At 35.4% G+C, this 21,545-nt stretch overlaps 1 protein-coding gene across 3 annotated transcripts in view; it reads left to right on the top strand.

Moving 5' to 3' along the window:
* Nucleotides 1-19,201, top strand: part of nbeal2 (neurobeachin-like 2) — a 76,152-nt gene extending 56,951 nt beyond the window's left edge. For all 3 annotated transcript variants that reach the window (XM_058746202.1, XM_058746200.1, XM_058746201.1), the window contains 24 exons: nucleotides 1,050-1,199; nucleotides 1,427-1,584; nucleotides 2,447-2,571; nucleotides 2,786-2,903; nucleotides 4,036-4,196; nucleotides 4,955-5,088; nucleotides 5,218-5,325; nucleotides 5,528-5,623; nucleotides 6,162-6,286; nucleotides 6,484-6,624; nucleotides 7,202-7,332; nucleotides 7,424-7,533; nucleotides 8,508-8,625; nucleotides 8,712-8,809; nucleotides 9,226-9,339; nucleotides 9,482-9,568; nucleotides 10,447-10,556; nucleotides 10,978-11,150; nucleotides 11,751-11,845; nucleotides 12,737-12,853; nucleotides 12,960-13,121; nucleotides 13,359-13,507; nucleotides 14,723-14,858; nucleotides 15,835-19,201. In XM_058746202.1, coding sequence (XP_058602185.1) covers nucleotides 1,050-1,199; nucleotides 1,427-1,584; nucleotides 2,447-2,571; nucleotides 2,786-2,903; nucleotides 4,036-4,196; nucleotides 4,955-5,088; nucleotides 5,218-5,325; nucleotides 5,528-5,623; nucleotides 6,162-6,286; nucleotides 6,484-6,624; nucleotides 7,202-7,332; nucleotides 7,424-7,533; nucleotides 8,508-8,625; nucleotides 8,712-8,809; nucleotides 9,226-9,339; nucleotides 9,482-9,568; nucleotides 10,447-10,556; nucleotides 10,978-11,150; nucleotides 11,751-11,845; nucleotides 12,737-12,853; nucleotides 12,960-13,121; nucleotides 13,359-13,507; nucleotides 14,723-14,858; nucleotides 15,835-15,942 — 3,024 coding nt within the window. In that variant the 3' untranslated portion in view covers nucleotides 15,943-19,201. The remainder of the gene's footprint in view (nucleotides 1-1,049; nucleotides 1,200-1,426; nucleotides 1,585-2,446; nucleotides 2,572-2,785; nucleotides 2,904-4,035; nucleotides 4,197-4,954; nucleotides 5,089-5,217; nucleotides 5,326-5,527; nucleotides 5,624-6,161; nucleotides 6,287-6,483; nucleotides 6,625-7,201; nucleotides 7,333-7,423; nucleotides 7,534-8,507; nucleotides 8,626-8,711; nucleotides 8,810-9,225; nucleotides 9,340-9,481; nucleotides 9,569-10,446; nucleotides 10,557-10,977; nucleotides 11,151-11,750; nucleotides 11,846-12,736; nucleotides 12,854-12,959; nucleotides 13,122-13,358; nucleotides 13,508-14,722; nucleotides 14,859-15,834) is intronic.
* Nucleotides 19,202-21,545: the final 2,344 nt, after the last annotated feature.

Here is a 21,545-nt window from a genome sequence, read left to right as displayed (position 1 = left end):
TGAACTCTATTTGGACTCTTTTGTTCATCCAGTGCCAAAACAAGACAGAAAAATGCTGATTTATTCCCCTCATCTCACAAATCCAAAACAAGCCATGCGTTTAAATTAAACAGACATCATGGCAGAGTGACCTGGAGATGATTTATGAAGGCTGGCGTGTGACAGCGTGTGCTTATAAATCTAACATGTTTTGACTGTTCGTATATACAAATCACACGGTATATTAGCCTTGAATCGGGAAGTAAACCAGGTTTTACACGATGCCCAAGCATTTATCTGGGTGCAGGGAGGTGAAGAGAAAGAAAAAAAAAATGTTCAGCATTACAATATAACATGTACTAACTTTGTAAAAGGTTGATAGAGTACTGAAGCTATATTTTCAGTGTAAATGAAAGCAGCAAAATGTCAACAACAGCAATATGATCAGACACATCAGTAGTCCTATTTTAATATTACTATAAATGTATACAATGTATTTTAAAGTATGAATTATTTTAATAGTTGTAAATTGTATACATTTATAATATCATTCAAATATTTATTTAATGCAAATTGTTGTATGCATTAATTCATGTAATTATATTATATTATTTTTACTTTTTATAAATTAATAAATTAAAATACATTTTATAAAATTATTCAAATATTGTTCTGTTTAAATTATTTAATGCACTATTGCTCTATTATTTTTCATTTGAACAATTTTAATAATTGTAAATAGTTTGTTTACATTCATAATATAATTCAGATAATTATTTTACACTTTGATTTATGCAATTTATTATATTATTATATTATATTATATTTCAAACAATTCTAAAAAAAAAAAAAAAAAAAAAGGTTGATTTATCCTAACTGTTAACTATTTACATTTGATTTGTACAAACACATTAATATATATTAATTGGCACATTAATATATATTTCTGATGTGTGGTCATCGATATTGGCTGCTTTACAGTAACTTCAAACATGTCTCATTCAATCAAATGTTATTGCATACCTTTTCTTTTTTTATAATGAAATGGTTTTCATAATGTATGCCTGTAGGTGGAGCCCACAATGCAGCAGTATGAGCTAGACACGTTTGGGAAGAGTCATGACCTGATGTCCAACTTTTGGAATTCCTGCTTTGATGACCTCATGAGCACTGCACAGAGGAGAGACAAGGGCCGCTCCGACTGCAAAGCCAAGTTTCAGGTGTCTGTTAACCCCATTTATTCAAACACAGAGGGAATATGTTGGGCTAGTGAACAAAAGATCAGTGTTCAATCCCCACACTGAGCAGACCATGAGTTTCTACCGCTTGGAAAACTGGGATTGATTATTCATTGCACATCTGAAACGCCAACCAAACCATACATATTTTTGTGACAGATGAGTTAATAACATGGATGAGTTAATAATTTGTGTTCCTCTCTTTACAGGAGCTCATCATTGACCCGTACCTGAAACGAATGCGCACAGAGAACAGCCGATACCACAGCGTGCAGAAGATGATTAACAGCCAGCAGGGGGTGGTGTGGAGGCACTGGAAATCACTGCGCAGGTTACTGAGCAGTGAAAGAAGAGCCTGGGGACTCAGGTCTGCATGCATTAAAATGTTTTGATTCTTAGCGAATATTATGCATTGATGTATTTTTTATATAGAGAGAGCGATTTAAAGGGATAGTTCACCCAAAAATGAAAATCTGCTGTTAATTTACTCATCCTCAGGCCATCCAAGATGTAGGTGACTTTTTTCTTCAGTACAGTAAAAAATAATTTTAGTTGTCCTTGGTGATTCATAAAGTGCAAGTCAATGGCTACCGGCATTTTGAGAGTCAAAAAGTAACACAAGCAACACAAAATTAATGCCTTTGGCTCCTGAATATATATTAAGGTCTTATGAAAAGAAATGACTGGTCTGTGCAAGACAGTGAACATTATGAACATTATATCATCAGGAGCTACGGGTATTCATCTCAAAGTGAATCAGCAAAGACTGTGGTTTAAGCTAAAAATCTTCTTTACTGTTCTGCTGAGGAAAAGTCACTTTGAACTTGGATGGCCTGCGGGTGAGCAGATTAACAGCAAATGTTCATTTTTGGGGTGAACTATCCCTTTCAGATAAATAAGATTTAAGTGATGTCCAAAAACCTGAGACTACATTGGAAATCTGGGATTTTAAATTTTAATTTAAACCTGGAAATATAGACATGGGGATTTTGGGGGATTTAAAAAATATATAAAGCTTTACTTAATATTTATTTAGGATTTTTCACTAATTTTGGGTCACTAAAATATATTAAATTAAGTATATAAAATCCCAAATAGAAGCATTCAGCCTTTGTCTGACTGCTTTAGCTCACTGTGTGAGGTTGAGTTGTATACACTGATGCTGTATATTAAGGTATTATATTGCGGTGTGTGTGATGATGGACTGAGTGGAAGTGTTTGTGTTTCAGGGTTCAGCCAGAGGTGAACTGGAAACTGTCGAGCGCAGAGACGTACTCTAAGATGCGTCTGAAGGTGGTGCCAAATTACAGCTTTGACTCCCACCGTGATGCCAGCGCACTGAGAGATAACATGGGTCAGTATCACTCTGGAAAATGTCTGTGTAATCTGTTAAATGAATACTAATGATATTTAAGAAAATCAATAGTGAGTAAAAGACCTCAGAATGACTGTTGGTAAAATCATTTTGCTTTGTCCAGATATTTTTAAATAATCTCTGTCCTCTTGAACTCCCTGTTATTTCACTGTTAATATTTATATATTGGAGTGTTTTGGTGTTTTTTCTGCAGGAGCCGACAGCCCTCGCAGCTCAGCCGAGCCCATCCCTCTTGCTGTTGCAAAGGAAGCCAAAGTTAGTGACATGGAGGATGACAAACTAGAGGATGAAGATTTTGTCTTCATTGATGAGTAAGTGTTTTAATGTAACTCTGAGACACATTTGCTTTGTAAAGTAAGTTATCTAAACCAAGAGATTTCAAACTTGAAAAAGACGATAAATATGTGCCCAAAAAGAAAACTAGGCATGTTAATAAAAGCTAGGTATGTTAATAAAATAGAATTGCAAAATAATAAAATATTTATGATTATATTTTAATAATATAATTAATAGCCTAAAATAGATATTATGTAAAACCATTTTTGTCTCAAATATTCCTTGAGTGGCTTATTACTTTTACAAACATCAATAATAGCAATATAATACCTATTTAAAAAAAAAAGTTGATATTATAATAATAATAAGAAGAAGAAGAACAAACAATTCTTCCATCAAATAATAAGAACATATCACATTCATATAATGTGCATTTTTCTGCGATTTATGATGGCTTCAAATGTGTAGTATAGTAGTCTACATTTGAAGTGGATCAAAAAAGTTCATCAAAGTTGTCCTAAGACAAGAACGCATTTTGGTTTTAGGTTTTAAGACAACTTTGATGAAAGGTTTTGATCCACTTCAAATGTAGACTAGTGTAGGTTGTTCTAAAGTTTACAAGTTTAATAAACAACAAGTTAACATTGAGTAACTTACCAGTGTTATTTTACATTTATTTATATGAAGTTACAGTATTTATTAATATTTTGAATTAGATTTATATTTATATGTTCAGTTTTCATTTTAATTATACTTAAAGTTTTAGTAATTTTGTTACATGCTTTTGTAATGTTTATTATTTTTATTTTTTCATTTTAATTTCAGTTTTAATTTAACTTATTTCAGTTAGTCGCCAAAGCAACATTTCAAATTTTTCTAATCTAAGTTTTTCATGTGACATTTATAGTTTATTTAATTTTAGCTGTATTTCAATTACCAAACACATTTTTTAAGAGTTAATAATTCCTCACTGAAGTCAAAGCAGAATCAACTGTTACATATTCCAGGGAACGCACAATAGTGGTGTTTTGTTCCTGAATGAATCATTTGAGTAACGATTCAGCCTTTTTGACACCTGCAAATGCTTTGTGTGTACAGCTTTTGAGATGTGTTTAGTGTGATCGAGTGTATGTTCAGCAGGGTGTGGTTGTGTGTGTCATTCCTCAGGGCAGAGGAAGGCGAGGAGGAGAGCCAGAAGGAAAAGCTGGTGCTCTCAGAGGAGTGTGAGCTCATCACTATTGTTGCCGTGGTACCAGGTCGTCTGGAGGTCACAACGCACCACCTATACTTCTACGATGGCAGCAGTGAGAAAGAGGAGACCGAGGAAGGTTAGTAACAGCTTGTATTGCGTAGTACATCCTGTCATACCGCCCAGCCAGTTTTGTTTGTCTCACTGATAAGCCTCCATTCATTGTTCACATGAACGAATGTCTGTACACTACCAGTCAATAGTTTGAAATCATTAATATTTTTTTAAGTCTCTTATGCTCACCAGAGCTTCATTTATTCAATCACAAATACAGTAAAAACAGTAATATTGTAAAATGTCATTTCAAATTATTTTTAATTGAATGCATTTTGAACTATAATTTATTACTGTGATTTGATTTTTATTTTTATTATTGTCAATGCTGAAAACCGCTTTTGCTGATTCATATTTTTGATGAATAGAAAGCTCAAAAGAACAGCCTTTATATGAAATAGCAAAAACTGTTTTCAGTATAATAAGAAGAAATGTTTGAGTAGCAAATCAGCATATTAGAGTGATTTCTGAGGAATCATGTGACACTGAAGACTGGAGTACTTCTGAATCTGACTGGAGTACGCTGCTAAAAAATCAGTTTTGTCATAAAAAGAATAATGCATTTTTAAGTATATTAAAATAGAAAACTTTATTTTAAATTGTAATAATATTTCACAGCATTAAAATATTTCATTAAATAATTGCAGCCTTGGTGAGCATAAGAAACTTCTTTCAAAAACATTTAAAAAATCTTAATTATTCCAGACTTTTGACTTGTAGTTTATGGGATAAGATATAATGAATGATTATAATGTGAATGCTCTGGACTGCCCATCTTTGCAGGCATTGGGTTTGATTTCAAGAGGCCGTTGTCACAGCTAAGGGAGGTCCACCTGAGGCGCTACAACCTGCGGAGATCGGCACTAGAGCTGTTCTTCATTGACCAGGCACACTACTTCATCAACTTCAGGAAGGGGGTGAGCTAGACACATTAACTGCTATACTGCAGGAGAAACTACAGTGGAACAGGATTCATAGTAGATGGCCACAAGCATTGGTGGCATTTGAGGTTTCTGTGTTTTTATATTTTTTTGGTTCTCCAACAGGTCCGTAACAAAGTCTACTCTAGGATCCTGGGTCTCAGACCACCCAATCTCTTCTACTTTGGTTCTCGCTCTCCTCAGGAACTCCTGAAAGCCTCCAACCTGACTCACGTATGTCTGATGCGATGCCAGTATTTTTCATTGTTGCTGGTTGGACTCATTCTTGCTCTCTCCCAATCCACTTCCTCCCTTTCTCCCCATAGTTTCCTATGCCCTCTGTACTGCATCTGCCAACAAATGCTGTCAAAAAGCCCCACCCCTCCCAAAATATCCAAATTGAACTTGTTTATTTAGATTTTTGTTTCTATTGCAGAGATGGGTTTGCAGAGAGATCTCCAATTTTGAATATCTGATGCAGCTCAACACCATTGCTGGTCGCACATACAATGATTTATCCCAGTATCCAGTGGTGAGTTGTCACAGAGCTAGCTTTGATTTGGTTTTGTTTTGTAATTTTTGTTTGCCGTTTTTTTTTTTATCTGTTCTGTTCTGTTTGTTTTGTTTTTTTGTTTTGTTTCCTTTTGATTGGTTTGTTTTTTTTCTTTTGTTTTGTTTTGTTCTGTTTAGTTCTATTCTGTTCTGTTTGTCTTGTTTTTAGTTTTTGTTTTTGTATTGTTTGTTTTTGTTTTGTTTTGTTTTTTTGCTTTTGTTTTCCACACCGCTTGTCCTATGCAGTATTGCAAGGATGCTATAGCCTACCCAACATCTCGGACTGAATTTATGTATTTTATTTTTAGTTTTTCAGTCTTTAAATTTCATTAAAAAAGGTTTTGTTTTTTTGTAAACCAAGATTTCATTTAATTTATTTAAATTGGGTGATTAATATGCATTTAATATCCATTTCGCTGGGAAAAAAAAAAAGTGCATGACTGACATTTCTGGTGTTGGTGGATATTATATGGGTCACATATCTTCTTTTTTCTTCATGTGCATGTCTGTATTCTCAGTTCCCCTGGGTGCTGTGTGACTACACGTCTGCTGAATTGGATCTGGAGGACCCAGCTGTTTTCAGAGATTTGTCCAAACCCATTGGTGTCGTCAACCCTAGACATGCACAGAACGTCAGGGAAAAGTGAGACGGTGTTACAGTCCTTTTTGCAGAATTCTCAGTATCAAAGAAGATGTACCACAAGCTGATATCTACATGATTTATAAATATATTTAAATTTGTAAATAATAACAGTATGTTCTATAATAAGATAAAGCAGTGTAATGAAGAATCTTTTGAGTATTTCATCTGATTTTCTAAATGTCTTGTTGTTTGATTAGATATGAGAGTTTTGAGGATCCAACAGGCACTATCGATAAGTTCCACTATGGCACACACTACTCTAATGCTGCCGGCGTCATGCACTACATGATCCGCACAGAGCCCTTCACCTCATTACATATACAGCTCCAGAGCGGCAAGTAAGACACACGCACACACACACACACTCATACACCACTGCGGCAATACTGCAAGCTAAAGCCAGGGGTGTCCAATCTTGCTCCTTGAGGGCCACCTTTAGTTCAAACACACCTGAACCAGCTATTCAAGGTCTTCAGGATTACTAGAAACTTATAGAAAGGTGTGTTGGGGCAGGTCAGAACTAAACTCTGCTGAATGTTAACCCTTCAGGAGCAGCATTGGTCACCCCTGCTCATGGGTTTTTTATTTGTCCTACTGAAGGCATTTGTACACAAAAGTTGTACTTGTTTATTCATTCCAACAGTACCTGAAGTACAACTGGAAATTTGACTCTAAGTTAGTTTAAAGGTTTTAATTCTCCAAAAAACATGAAGTATCATGTAGATCACCAACATCAAATTATGAATATTCTGAATATTAATAATATTTTAAATATTGTAAATAAAATGTTAATTTGTTGGCACTCCATAGTATTGACCACTAGGTTGCAGTGTTGTTTACCTGATGGTTTTCAAGTAATCATGTATTGTCCTATGTTTGGGCTGCACTTACAAGAGTGTTTGCGTGTGTACTCAGGTTTGATTGTGCCGATAGGCAGTTTCATTCAGTAGCAGCAGCATGGCAGGCACGAATGGAGAGTCCAGTTGATGTAAAGGAGCTCATCCCAGAGTTCTTCTACTTCCCAGAGTTCCTGCAGAACAAGAACAGTCAGTGTGCCTCTCTGAAGCTTCTCAGTGATGAAAACTACACTGGTACTGAAATATATATATTTTGAATCGGATTATGTCATGTGTGCAGGTTTTGATCTGGGCTGCTTGCAAATCAGTCAGGAGAAGGTCAATGATGTGTTGCTTCCCCCCTGGGCGTCTTCGCCTGAAGACTTCATCAGAAAACACCGCAAAGCTTTGGTGTGGAAACCGATACAATGCACAATGCACTGATTTCAAAACAAATATACTAAACAACACACACAATTATTTTTGTAACCTTTATTTTGTAAATAGGTTTTGTAAAATACAAAATACTATTAAAATACCATTTACTATAGTCTTATAAGTCCAGTGAGTGAGTCAGATGTTTTAGTTAACTGCTCAAACAAATTCAAGGGATTTGTTAGACTGATTTAAAAATTTTTGAATGATTTGTGGAAGGAATAATAAAAATTAGTATTTTCTGAAAATTTACTCATCCTCAGGCCATCCAAGATATAGATGAGTTTGTTTTTGCATCTGAAAAGATTTTTAGAAATCTAGCATTACATCACTTGCTCACCAGTAAATCTCTGCAAGTGAATGGGTGCCGTCAGAATGAGAGACCAAACTTCTGATAAAAATATCATCATAATCGTCATGACTCCAGTCCATTAATTAACTTAACTTAATCTTGTAAAGTGAAAAGCTGCATTTTTGTAAGTAAACTAATCCACTAATTAAGGTGTTTTAACTTTAAATCGGGCCAAAGTACCAGTCTATAATCCATAAAAACACTTCCTGTTTTGGACTGTTTATGTTTGTAAATGGTGCTTGATCTGTGCATATTTCTCTCCTGATTCAGAAGAGATGACTTTTTCACTGGAGAAAGCAATACTATGGATAGAGGACTTGTATTTTAGCCAAAAGCAACAGTTTAAAGTTAAAAACGTCTTATTGATGAATTTATTTATTACAAACATGCAGCTTTTCACAAGAGTTGTGTGGATTTCTTGTGGATTGTTGATGTTTTTATCAACTGTTTGGAGATCATATTTGGGTAAACTGTTCCTTTAAAAAGAATCGGCTCAAAAAGTAATTAGTTTGTTAATCGGACAACATTTGTGCAATGTTTTTTGGATGCATTCAGCAAAGAAAACTGACACGATCTTTTTGTGCATCTGTGTTTAAAGGAGAGTGAGCATGTCTCTGCTCACCTGCACGAGTGGATCGATCTCATATTCGGGTATAAGCAGCGAGGACCTGAAGCGGTGGAAGCTCTCAATGTCTTCTACTACTGCACATATGAGGGTAAGAAAGCTCTTATGAGTTTGTATTAGTTTAAACATGTTCCTGCATGGAAAATATGACTGATCGCTGTGTGTTTTGGCTGTCAGGTGCAGTGGATCTGGATGCCGTAGCTAATGAGACCGAGCGCAAGGCCCTGGAAGGCATCATCAGCAACTTTGGCCAGACGCCCTGTCAGCTTCTCAAGGTGGGACATCAGACAGATGTTTCCATCTCTAGTCAGCATAAGCTTCCTTTTATATGAGCTTCCAGGTCTGAAGAGTGTTGTTTATATAGTATAATAGTAATTAGTAATATTTAGAATTTGCTTTTATTTTTATTTTTGTTTTCATTTCAGTAATCTTATGTGCTTTTGTAATTTATTATTATTATTTTTTTTTATATTACTATTTATTTTTATTTCAGTTTTAGTTTTGATTTATGTCAAGATTTATGTCAATTATTTCAGTTAGTTGCCCAGGCAAGTTTTTCATTTCAGCTTTATTTCAGTTAACAAAAATGCATTTTTAGTTTTAGTTCATGCTAAAAACCTTGGTTCTGAAAGCATTTGTGTAATGTATTGTGGGTAATATGGCACAAGTGTAACCTCTCTGTGTAATTCAGGAGCCCCATCCTCCCCGTATGTCAGCAGAAAACGCATTCAGGCGGCAGGCCCGTCTGGACATTCTGCCCCCCAACCTTTTTGATCAGCTCACTAAACTCCGATCTTTTAAAGAGGTGAGCCCCAATTGATCAGTATTTAATTTGAACTGAATAATATGCTAAAATGCAACTTTTTGAGCACCGTGTGCCAATGGTTTGATTTAAGGAGTTACTGTGAAACTGTGATTTGTGTTGTTTTTGATGTTGGTTCATGTAGGTGGTGAGTGATGGTCTGCCTTTAGTCCAAGCCGTGGTGCCCAGAAATCAAACCCGCTCCTTTATCATCCCTGGTTCTGACATACTGGTAAGATTATGTTCACTTGTCGTGTACTAATATTTGAATAAGATCAGAACCAATCTTGAGGAACAAGAGGGTCTGTGGAAGAGGGCAGTGGTTCTCAACCATGGGGCCAGGGGCCACTAGGGGGGCCTCAGCAAACATCCAAGAGAGCCTTAAGATGAATTAAAATGTTGTAAAATAAGACAAAACAACCATTTAAAAAAAATAAGGCAACCTATCACACTCGACTTATTAACTTAATAACTTTAGTTCATATAATGAATAAAACATTTGGATATGTTGTTAACAAACACCTGGGTATCTAAGTAACGTAAACAAAACAGCTTTTGCTAGCAACATGTTTAGAGTATTTTTGTTTGGTTCAAACTAAAAATTAAACTGACTTCTCCTACTAAAAAAATTTGTGTGTGTGTCTTACATTTGTTAGTAGAACTTTTTGAAAGTTGGATTTTTTACAGTGAATGAATGAATCTCGGTTGTAGTTTGGTTAGTCATTTTAGTGCTTGAACTTCAGGAATCATGAGATTATTTTATGCAATAACAAACTGTAAAACTGCTTTGGAATGATATTTATTGGGAAAGCACTGTACAAATACATTTGGATTGAATTAAAACTGTTACATGAAACATTACTGTAATAGTTGACTTAAAGGGATAGTTCACCCAAAAAGGAAAATTCGGAACACAAAATATAATAAAACTATAAAACAGTATAAAACTACTTAAATGTAATTTAATTATTTTTGGGAAACATCTCGCTCTTTATAATGTTTTCTCTCAGCATATATTTTAGGAAGTGGGTCCTTCACAGATCATATTTAAGGGTCCCTGATCAATACATTAGTTGATGTATTTGTTGAATGGCATTTGTCCTGTTTCAGGTGACAGTGAGTGCTAATGGAATGATAGGCACTCATAGCTGGCTTCCCTACGACAAGAACATAGCTAATTATTTCACCTTCACCAGAGACCCCACTGTGAGCAACCCAAAGTGAGTTTGAACATGTACACATGTCTAAACACATTATATAATCATGTTCAGAGACTTAGTGATGTCATATAGTTTTGAAGACGAGAGGTTTTGATTAGGCACAAAGTTATTTTTATAGTGACAACATTGGGCTTTGGACAAATGATCAAAAGCTTTATAGCAGCATATAAATAGCAGCTCTTTGACGTTAAGCTCTGGTGGTTTGGCTGCTTTGGTCTCTATGAATGTTCTTCAGTCAAATTGTGTCCTTTGTAGTAAAAGCTAATTTGTTTTGCCAAGTCTTTCTTGTTGTTTTTGAGTGTTCTGCTAACATGTGTCAAATCTGATGCTTAAACACAACATTGATCTATTTCGAATGTTCTCCCGCTGACAAGTTTAGTCCCATTTGTTGGTGCTAACCTTTTGTTTGATCTGTTTTTAGGACCCAGCGGTTCCTCAGCGGGCCGTTCTCCCCAGGGGTGGAAATCGGGTCCCAGGTGCTGGTGGTGTCCACTGACGGGCGTCTGCTGTTCAGCGGGGGGCACTGGGACTGCAGCATTAGGGTCACTATGTTAGGCAAGGCCAAGCTGGTGGGCAGGCACTGCCGTCACATAGGTGAGAGCCGTCTGACCGACACAGACTTACCCAAATAGTACAAAGCCAAGACGCAGCTGTAGGCATTGGAATGAGCTTGATGGAGCTGTTGAGCTGAATCCTAAATAAAATTAACCCTGTAAAGACTGAAATATGATAAAATGTAGGCCTGATGTATAATATTTGATATTCACATTTTATCAGGGTTTTTCTAAAAAATAAATAAAAAGTATAGAAAATCAAGTAAACCAAAGTTCCTTCAGTCCAGTAAGTGTTCATCTTGAAATGTTGCTAACAGTGTAAAACAGTGTAAAGTTTACTTAATAAAAATCAGTAAATATTAGACAAATTTAGAGTTATACTAAAAGGTATTTTACTTTCTAAAAAGTATAAAGGGCAGAAGGCATGTAGTAGATTGTGTGCAACAAGTTTTCAGCAGAGCTTTGATCATGTTGATAATTTAGAAGCCTTAGAAATTTGACAGCTCCCTCTTGATTTCAACTCCTCAGATGATGTATGGTGCAAATTGTTGTTAATTGTTATTGTTATAATTGTTATAATTCATTTGATTATGAGCAAATGTCCTGATGGCTAAATAATGTGCTTTTTTGTGGGGTATAGATGTGGTCACATGCCTGGCTTTGGATCTCTGTGGTATCTACCTCATCTCTGGCTCACGAGACACCACCTGCATGGTGTGGCAGGTCCTACAGCAGGTTTGCTCACACAAAACACTTGTGCTTAGATAACAAGTTAATACAAAAATAAAAGGGTGTGAAGGGTACATCTGCACCCATGAGCAGTCATTTAAATTGGGACAGAATGTACACTTACAATATTGTTTTTTTTTTTTTTAATGTTATTACTTTTATTATGCAAGGGCACAAAGTAATGTATCAAAAGTAACAGTAAATCAGCATATTGGAATGATTTCTGAAGGATCATGTGACACTGAAGACTGGAGTAGTGATGCTGAAAATTCAGATTTGCCAGCACAGGAATAAATGACATTTAAAAACATTTTAAAAATAGAAAGTTTTTTTTTTTTTTTTTAAATTGTACTAATATTTCACAATACTGCTCTTTTTACTGTAATTTTTCACCAAATCAATGCAGCCTTGTTGAGCATAAGAGACTTTCAAAAACATAAAAAAAATTGTACAGGCCCCAACATTTTTGAATGGTAGTGTAAATAGCCAGCAATAGAAATCAGATGTGTCAAAATATCAAATTTGTGCTTTAATATCAGGGTGTTTTCTCACATTATGTGCTATTATGTGTTATTAAGAGTTATTAACTTAAATCAGTATTTATTTAACTGACAATTACTTGAAGCTTGCATTGTAGTGTTGTTATTAATTTGTTAATATTTATTTTTATTTTAAGTTTTTAAATTAAAGTGTGCTCAGGTACTTTTTTGCTGTTATCAAGATTGGTGTTGTTTTGCTGATACACAGTAATTTAGCTATTGCGACAACTATTGCTATTGTGATTAGTCTTTATGTTGCTATTATGAGTTATATGATAGTATGTTGAATTAAAGAAAAAATAGTTAGCATGTTTATGTATTATAACTAGTGACTGAATCAGAGTGTATTTTTTTGTAGGGTGGTTTCTCTAGCGGTCTGTCTCCACGGCCTGTGCAGGTGCTCTGTGGACATGATCAAGAGGTCTCGTGTGTCGCCATCAGCACTGAGTTGGATATGGCGATCTCAGGGTCAAAGGTCAGTTTAGATCAGACCACTTCTTAATTGTCCTTTCAGGAGTTAATGTATTGCCATTAGGGTTCACGAATTGATGAGTTTTCTCTCACTTGCTTTTCTTGCTCAGGATGGCACAATAATCATGCACAGTGTGCGTCGTGGACAGTATCTCCGCACCCTGAGACCCCCTTGTGAGAGCTGCCTTTCTGCCCCTGTGGCACACCTGGAGGTCGGCATGGAAGGGCACATAGTGGCACAGTCTGTTTTGGAGGGCCGCTCTGCTGGAAAGGTGTTGGTTGACAATGTTTGTCAAAAGAAACAAGTGTTTTTGAGTTATTGTGAGAATGGAAATGAACAAAAAATTAAATATTAAATAAATAAAAATTGTAAACCAAAAAAATGCTTTATGTAGGACCACTAGTGCAATGCTTCTCAAATCTGGCCTGCACACCTGTTTTTTTTTTAATGGGGGGGTATTTGATTTTTTTATTATTATCATTTTTATAATTTTTTTTTGTGCCTGTAGGAGAAGTATGCACTTCATGTGTACTCTGTGAATGGCACTCTCTTAGCATCTGAGACCTTGGACGAGAAGATTTCAGCTTTGCATCTGGTGCCTGACTACCTCATTGTAGGCACACAACAGGGGAACCTTCACATTCGAGACTTGTACAGGTAAACACACCTCTAATGGTCATTTTAAATGTACACCTTGTTTAAAAGTTTGTAGTCAGTATTTTTATTTTTTACATTTTTATGTATTTTGGGAAAGAAAGAAATATTTTATTATAATTATAATTTTATTTAGCGTGGACATTTTTATTTGTATGAAAGCCCGTTTCTGGCACTGAATAAAAAATAAAAAGGTAATTGTGACTTTTTATCTCGCAATTGTGAGTTTACATCTAGCAGTTCTGATTTTTTTCAGAATTGCGTGATACAAACTCACAATTCTGACTTTTTTCTCAGAATTGTGAGATATAAACTCGCAATTTTGAGAAATAAAGTCAGAATTGCGACATAAACACCTGCAATTCTGAAATTTTTCTTCCAATTATGACTTTTTTTTCTCACAATTCCGAATTTATATCTCGCAATTCTGGCTTTTTTTCTCGTAATTCTGACTTTTTTTCTCAGCATTGTGAGATATAAACTCGCAACTCGAAAGTTGCGATTTTATATCACACAATACTGACTTTATAACTTGCCATTGCGAAATTATCTCACAGTTCTGAGTGAAAAAGTCAAATTGAGAGTTTATATCACGCAATTCTGTAAAAAAAAAAAAAAAAAAAACGAAATAAAAAAAAAAGTCCTAATTGCGAGATCTAAACTTGCAATTGCCAGAAGCCAGAAACGTGCTTCCGTAGATTTGACCAAAATTACAGTAAAGCCTTTTAAAAATAAATGCTTTTGTTTTGAGTTGTATATGTCTCAAAAAAAAAAAAAATCAGCTGTTTTGAACATTCATAATAATAAGAAATGTTTCTTTAGCAGCATATCAGAATGATTTCTGAAGGATCATGTGACACTGAAGACTGAAGAAATGGCTGCTGAAAATTCAATTTTGCCATTAAAGAAATAAATTACACTTGAATAGAAAATAGAAAACAGTCATTTTAAATTGCAATAATAATTAAAGATATTACCATTCTTACTGTATTTTTGATTAGACAGATGCAGTCTTGGTGAACATAAGAGACTTCAGTAGTGTAGGCGTACAGCTGCTCAGCTTAGCACGACCTGTTTGATCATATTCTTTGATATTTTTTCCCATTGTAGTAGATGCATTCTTAATAAATCCTTTGTGTCATCACAGTAAATCTTCAGCAGCTGGGTCCATATTTGCTTCTCATTCCCAAGTCTCTTTTTCTTTGTGTGTGTGTGTAGTTTGAATCTGGCTGTTGCGCCCTTGGCCCTGAAGGTCCCTGTGCGCTGTGTGTCTGTCACGAAAGAGAGCAGTCATATTCTGGTGGGCCTGGAGGATGGCAAACTCATTGTGGTGGGAGCAGGAAAACCGGAAGAGGTGAGGTGGAGGGGTTGCCATTAGGTTTTTACTGCCTGAAATAAATTGCATGCTGCTGAATTGTTATTAGTACATCATAATGCTGATAGGCACAATTTACACCACTAAAAAGTACTGATTTTTAAAACCGTTTACTTTTACATTATAAGTGTTAGAATTAAGAAAATAATGGCATATGTACTAAATATTGAGGAAATTGAGGCACATTTAGGCCTATATGCCATTGTTATAAAGTCAGAATTGAGAGTTTATCTCGCAATTCTGACTTTATGTCTGATAATTGTGAATTTATATCTCACCGTTCTGACTTTGTAACACACAATTGTGTGTTTCTGTCACGCAATTCTGAGAAATAAAAAAGTCAGAATCGTGAGATAAAATGTTGCAATTCCTTTTTTCGTTTTCATTCAGTGGTGGAAACAAGCTTCCATAGTGAATATTATTTGAAATATTCAAAATATACAATTATCTCTAAAATATACTATTATTTATTGTTAGTTCATAATTAATGTATTGTTAAAATGTGTTTTTAAAATGTGCATGAAGAAATTAATATTAACCAAGATTAATAAATGCTAAAAAATATTTTTAAAATTATTGTCTGTTGTTATAAACTCGCAATTCCAATTTTTTTCTCAGAATTGCAAGTTATTACGTCAGAATTGTGAGATATAAACTCGCAATTCTGAGAAAATTTAGTCTTTTTTTCCCCCTCAGAACTGGACTTTATAACTTGTAATTGTGAGGTTATCACAATATCAGAATTGCGAGTTGTAAACTTGCTATTGTGAGATAAAAAGTCGCAATTACCTTCCATAAACTACTGTATCATGTTACCAAAAAAAAGAGGTCACCTTCCCTTTGTTGAAGATGTTAATTTATGTGTAACTTATGTGTTGAATTTTTTTACTTGAGTCAGCAGTTTCTTTTCTCAAGGACTAAAGAATTCAATATTTAAACATTTGTCTTAATTCAGGTACGGTCTGGGCAGTTTTCCCGCCGACTGTGGGGCTCCACACGCAGAATCTCCCAGGTGTCCGCAGGAGAGACCGAATACAACCCTGTCGAGCCTCCTGCTAAATGAGCCCCACGTGCCTTCTGCAAAACCTGTGCATCCACAAGAGATGCTCCTGCACCACTCGTCCGCTTTCCTGCCCTTCTAAAACTTGAGAGAGCCTGGGAACAAGAGTAAAGGGAACACAAGTGGTGAACATCTAAACGTGCACTTTTATACAAAATGGGAAAAGAACATTCTTCTTGAAAATGCAATGATTTATACTGCTTTTAACAGACAAACATTCCAAAGATTTTTGATCAGGCGAATCAGGCAGTCGCCTGCAAACTTTTTAAGTGTTGACGGCTAAGACTGAACTTTTTAAAAGCAGTATGTTCTTCTCACTGGCTGAAGCACGAGGCACTGTAGCTCAGCGTGATGGACTTAGTCTCTGTCACTGGGTGACAAACCGTCATCACCTGAGCCGTTTTATAGTATAGTAGGTCTTCTTATGCTGATTTTTGCTTTTGCTTTGCTGATCACGTTCAGCACAGCAGCACTGGTACTCCATCTGACACTTGAAAACCTTCTTATATTAAACAGTGTCATCTATGACGCCAGATTTTTCCATGGGACAGGCACCAACAGAGACATTTTAGCTCTGTGTATGTACAGTATGTAGGTGTGGGTGTTTGTATTGCTTTGCACTGTTACATGCAGACGCTTTGTATAACGCAATAATTAATGTGACGCCTAAATTAGAACAAGATCCTTTCACTCTTGTTTAATGATGTGAAGCGCTTTGAGCCCTACTAAGTCTTGAGACTTGATTCAGTACCTCTGGTGCCTTAAAACAGGTAAACAATAGAAATGTCCATAATTATGATTGATTATGACATGAAATATATTAAAGGGGAAGTTCACCTGAAAATGAAAGTTTTGTCATCATTGACTCACCCTCATGGTGATCCAAACCTGTATGACTGATTTTCTCCAAAAAAAAAAAAGACATTTTTATACTTTTTATGGTTAGTGAAACGCTGAGAGATTAAAAAAAATAAAATAAAAAATCTTGCTTTATGATTTAAAAAAAGCAACAAAAAAAAGACATAAAGGTTTAGGAACTACATGTCGGTGAGGAAATGATCACATAATCTTAATTTTGGGGTGAGCTATCTATTTACTTAATTAGGTTCTGCTGATTAAAAATAGCTTTTTTCAATATTGGCACACACTGTGTAAATCTTTCATATCCTGTTATATATTATAAAAAGGAAGTGCCTTTCCTGTCATGGATTTGCACAGCCGTCACAAAAATCCTCTTAAACATGAATACGACAATGAGTGCACTTACGTGTGTGTTCTTCCACTGTAGGGCAGTGCGCTTTCTAAAATGGGTGTAAATTCCGCTTGATATAATAGCACTTTTGGCTTCTTTTCATATAATAATTGCGATACGGTTTCAGCACATCCTCACATGCCGCTTAACGTGCTGTGCTTACAAATCCATTTACAGAAAATCTAAATCTTAACAGGAATCTTATCCATTTTTAACTCCGCAAAGTGCCTCAACTGTGTTCTTCGCTGTAATTATGAAACTATTTGTAATATGTGAACCATACACCAGCTAGTCTTAATTGTCCTGTGAATGTGTTTGTTGGCTGGGGCCACAATTCTGTGTATGTTACCATTGGAATTTTTTGTCTAGATGTTTTTTTTTTTCTCTTGACGCACTGAATGCTTTGAAGGCTGTGCTGTGTGAGTAGTGTCTGTACAACACATGGGTATTTCAGGGGAGAGAGCAGAGGACACATCTTGTTGGCTTCTCTGGGATGGTTGCGTTAATTCTGCTGCTCTGCGCTGGATAGCAAAGCCAGCAGAGACACTGAAGCACCGAGCACAACGGCCAGCAGTTATGCACTGTTTAAAGGGATAGTTCACCTGGAAAATATGCATTTTTAGTGCTGGGCAACGATTAATCGCATCTAAAATAAAAGTTTTTGTTTATATCATATATGTGTGTGTACTGTGTGTATTTATTGTGTGTATATATAAAGACACATATACAGTATATATTTTGAAAATATTTACATGTATGTATATATTTATATAATATAGAAATGCATTTAATATATAAACATATTTTTCTTAAATACATACATGCATGTGTGTGTGTTTTTATATATACATAATAAATATACACAGTACACAAAAGCTTGTATTTTTTCGATGTGATTAATCATTGCCCAACACTAATATTTTTCCCAGTATTTACTCACCTTTGTGTTGTTTTAAACTCATATGACTTTCTTTCTTCTGTTGAACACAAGTAATTGTGCTGAGTGCTGAACTACAATGAATGAACACTGGGTCTTTTAGACGGAAAATCAGCATAAAATTTATCCATACAACTTGCATGTTAAGTTTTCTGAAGTTGTTTGTGTGAGTAATAAATGGTGTTATTTGCTAAAAAGTTGTCCCCTCAGGTGAGCTGTTAACTGCTGTGACCGGAACACTGAGTCAGTTTGATTCATGAAGAATCATTCAGGCTTTGTGAACTGGATCATTCACTGAAACTCAAAAGAAGGATTTGTTCACGTTCATGAATAATGACTTAAAATTCCGCACTCAAAGCTACCATATGAGTTCAGAAGGGAAATATATAGTATAGATCACTTTTTATATGGTTCTTTTGAAGCTTTTGTCAACATTCATTTTAATTACATGAATGAGAACAACCAGAACGAATCTTCTAAATCCTCTTTTTGTGTTCCATAAAAGAAAAAAGTCATACCGGTTTGGACCGACATGATGGGGAGTAAATGATGACGGTTTTAATTTTCTTCAGTGAATTATTCCTTAAATACAACATTGTCCTCTGTATCACGTTCACTCAAAGTTCAAACACTGCCACTGAAATTATTACTGTAAGATAGCTTAAGGGATTTTTTAAAAATGTGCGTATGTTTCATTGCTACACACGCACAAACCCTTGCACACACACACACACACACACACACACACTCTTGTTTGAGTTTAGTCTTGAAGATCCAACAATAGAATTTAATTTGTGTTGGGAAGCTGAAGCCATAAGAGATTAAGTCCTGTTTTTATGAAATGCTTTCGACTAAACCACTCCACGATTCTTGTTATGCAGCAACTATGATTTTGTCTAACAGGATGAATTATGTTAAGCCTCATGTCTGTTCGAACAAATAATGGCTTCAAAAGAGATCTAAACAGCCATTCTCTGTTGAACGCATTTCTGTTTCACAGCCTTCTTGTTTGAGTGAGTGATGTGATTGTGTAAATGTATATGGTTTCTTTTAATTAAATATATTAGTCTATATCAATTGACTTGAGTTGTGACTTTTCATCCGTGTTATTTTAGTTTCATTGAGATACTGTTATTTACATTTTTTTAATATATGTCTGTTTTTAAAACGTGGGTACTAAAAGGTCTTAAAGTCTTAATTCTCCCTTTCACAAATGAAGGCCTAGGTCTTAAATTTAAGCAGAACTTCATGGCATTATATGTACTGACAAAAATATCTTCCTCTCTGTATTTTTGTTTTCCAATACAAAAATCTAAACATCCTTAAGTCAAGATATGTTTCAAGATATGAGTTTCAAATGTAACAAAGCCCTGTTTATTGAGCATAATTAAGTTAATTTATGCTTAACACAAGAACAAACATATACAGTATGTCATTAGGGAATGAAAACTTGTTTTCCCTTTGAATTATTTTTCTGAGAAGTTGTATTTTCCAACTTTGAAGACATTTATGTTTAGAGATCATACTGACATATTGTGTTCCATTCAATTTATTTTTTAAATATTTTTACTGAGTCCTAAGAAGTCTTAAATGTACAGTACCTTCATAAAACCTGCAGAAACCCTGTATATAGTTTTTATTCATTTTAATGTTATTTTAGCACATCAAGTTAAACTAAATGGAAAATAAAAACTGTTGTCTTTGCAGCTAGCTGAAATATTTACAAACATATTTTTATGGTTTTAGTTAACCCTGCTTTTCCTCCAATAATCTAAATATTGTAATAATCTTTTTATTTTAATTAGCTTTTTTTTTCACAAAAAAAAGGAAACCTAAACATTTGTCATAATTAATCTTACATTGTTTTATTCCCTCTTTGATTTGACTCCAAGATGCTTAAATGTAGGTTGTATATGTCTTTTCCTTTCTCAAATCAAGTCTGTGTTTCTCTCTGACGTCTCAGCCTTTTATTCCCTCCTCCTGTCCTGACGTGTTAAACCCTATTAGAGTTGAAGAGGTCACAGTTATACCACATTTATCTGAGCCGGGAATCCTTTGATCTCCCAATGGGCTGAACATCCTGTTGGTTGACCCATAAACACCCCAAGGGGTACGTTTGAGTGGACGACCGTGGGAGGGGGGGTCGGCTCTGGCATGGAGGGATGGAATGCGCCTCTTCCAGTCACTACATGCAGCGGGGCAGAGAGGAGATGGGACGAGCTGGTTATGGTGGCAATTCGGCTCTGATCTGTTTGGCTAACAATGGGAGGAGGGCTTGACACCTTGCTCTTAGTAAAACCAGGCATCTCCCCCACCCCCAAAAAGAAGAGACGGGGGGGAGGGACAGGGGTTAAAACGTCCTGACAATCACTTGTTGTCTGGGTAGTTCCTGAACCACAACAACCTGCAAACAACCACAAAGCCCCCAGTCTCCCCCAACCCCCTTATCCCGTCTCTGCGTTGTCAGGCCGTGGAATCATCTTCCATCAAAGTTTTATTATTTCTTTGCTGTGATCTTCAAATTCACACTTTGGTAACAGCTTGCCAAAGTCTTTGCATCTCTGGAGGGTTTATAGTTTTGTCCCTGCAGTTTTCTGTTGACCACGAACCAGAGATTGCAAACTGTAAAAACTTGTTAAAGACATTGTTAATGACACAAGACCCACTGACAGGGGTGTTGGCATGTTTAATTCATCAAAAACAGTTCACACTAAGAACGATAACTGTAGCGATAACTATAATATCTATTAGACATTACTATAGTGCCCACACCAATAACAGTAATGTTCTGTTTATTATAATTACGCGCATTGCGGTTTTGTTGGGTCTTTTGGCATATTAAATGCTCAGGCTCTTCTGGATTCTGATTGGCTGGCAATGTTTTTATAATTCATTAGTTGGAAAAAAAATCATTCTGAAAGTGATTCCATTTAAATTGTTTGTCTGTAGCTGTGGGGTGGACTTCACTATTCTCATAAAATTCAAACAATAGTTAAAACTTTATAGTCATCAGCCTCAATGTTAATTGACGTTAAGTGTGGTCCTATTTTTGACTTGTTGAGGCCCGTTCGATAACTAAAAGAAGGTAACTGTAACGATAACTGTATTAGCATCCACTTCATTATACAATAACGTTCCATCGCTTAATTATGTGTGTCAATCTCTTTAATTGCTTGAGCTCTTTAAAGTTGGAGAGATTCTGATGGGCTGTCCATGTTTTTATCATTCATCAGCTGGAAAAATTGCTCTGAAACGATTCCAACAACATCGCTCCTCTGTATTGTTACCATTGTAGTTGTGGTGATGACTAGTCTATTTTGGTTAACAGTTTATTTTATTTATTTATTATTTTTTTTTTTTTTGCATGGCCTCATGGGATAGTAAAGTGCCCACCAGATTCCCACTTTGAAATCTCTG

Source organism: Onychostoma macrolepis, chromosome 16 (genome assembly GCF_012432095.1).
Source record: "Onychostoma macrolepis isolate SWU-2019 chromosome 16, ASM1243209v1, whole genome shotgun sequence".
Classification (NCBI taxonomy): Eukaryota; Metazoa; Chordata; class Actinopteri; order Cypriniformes; family Cyprinidae; genus Onychostoma; species Onychostoma macrolepis.
The sequence above is the reverse complement of the archived record's forward strand: the minus strand, read 5'-3'. Positions and strand labels throughout refer to the sequence as shown.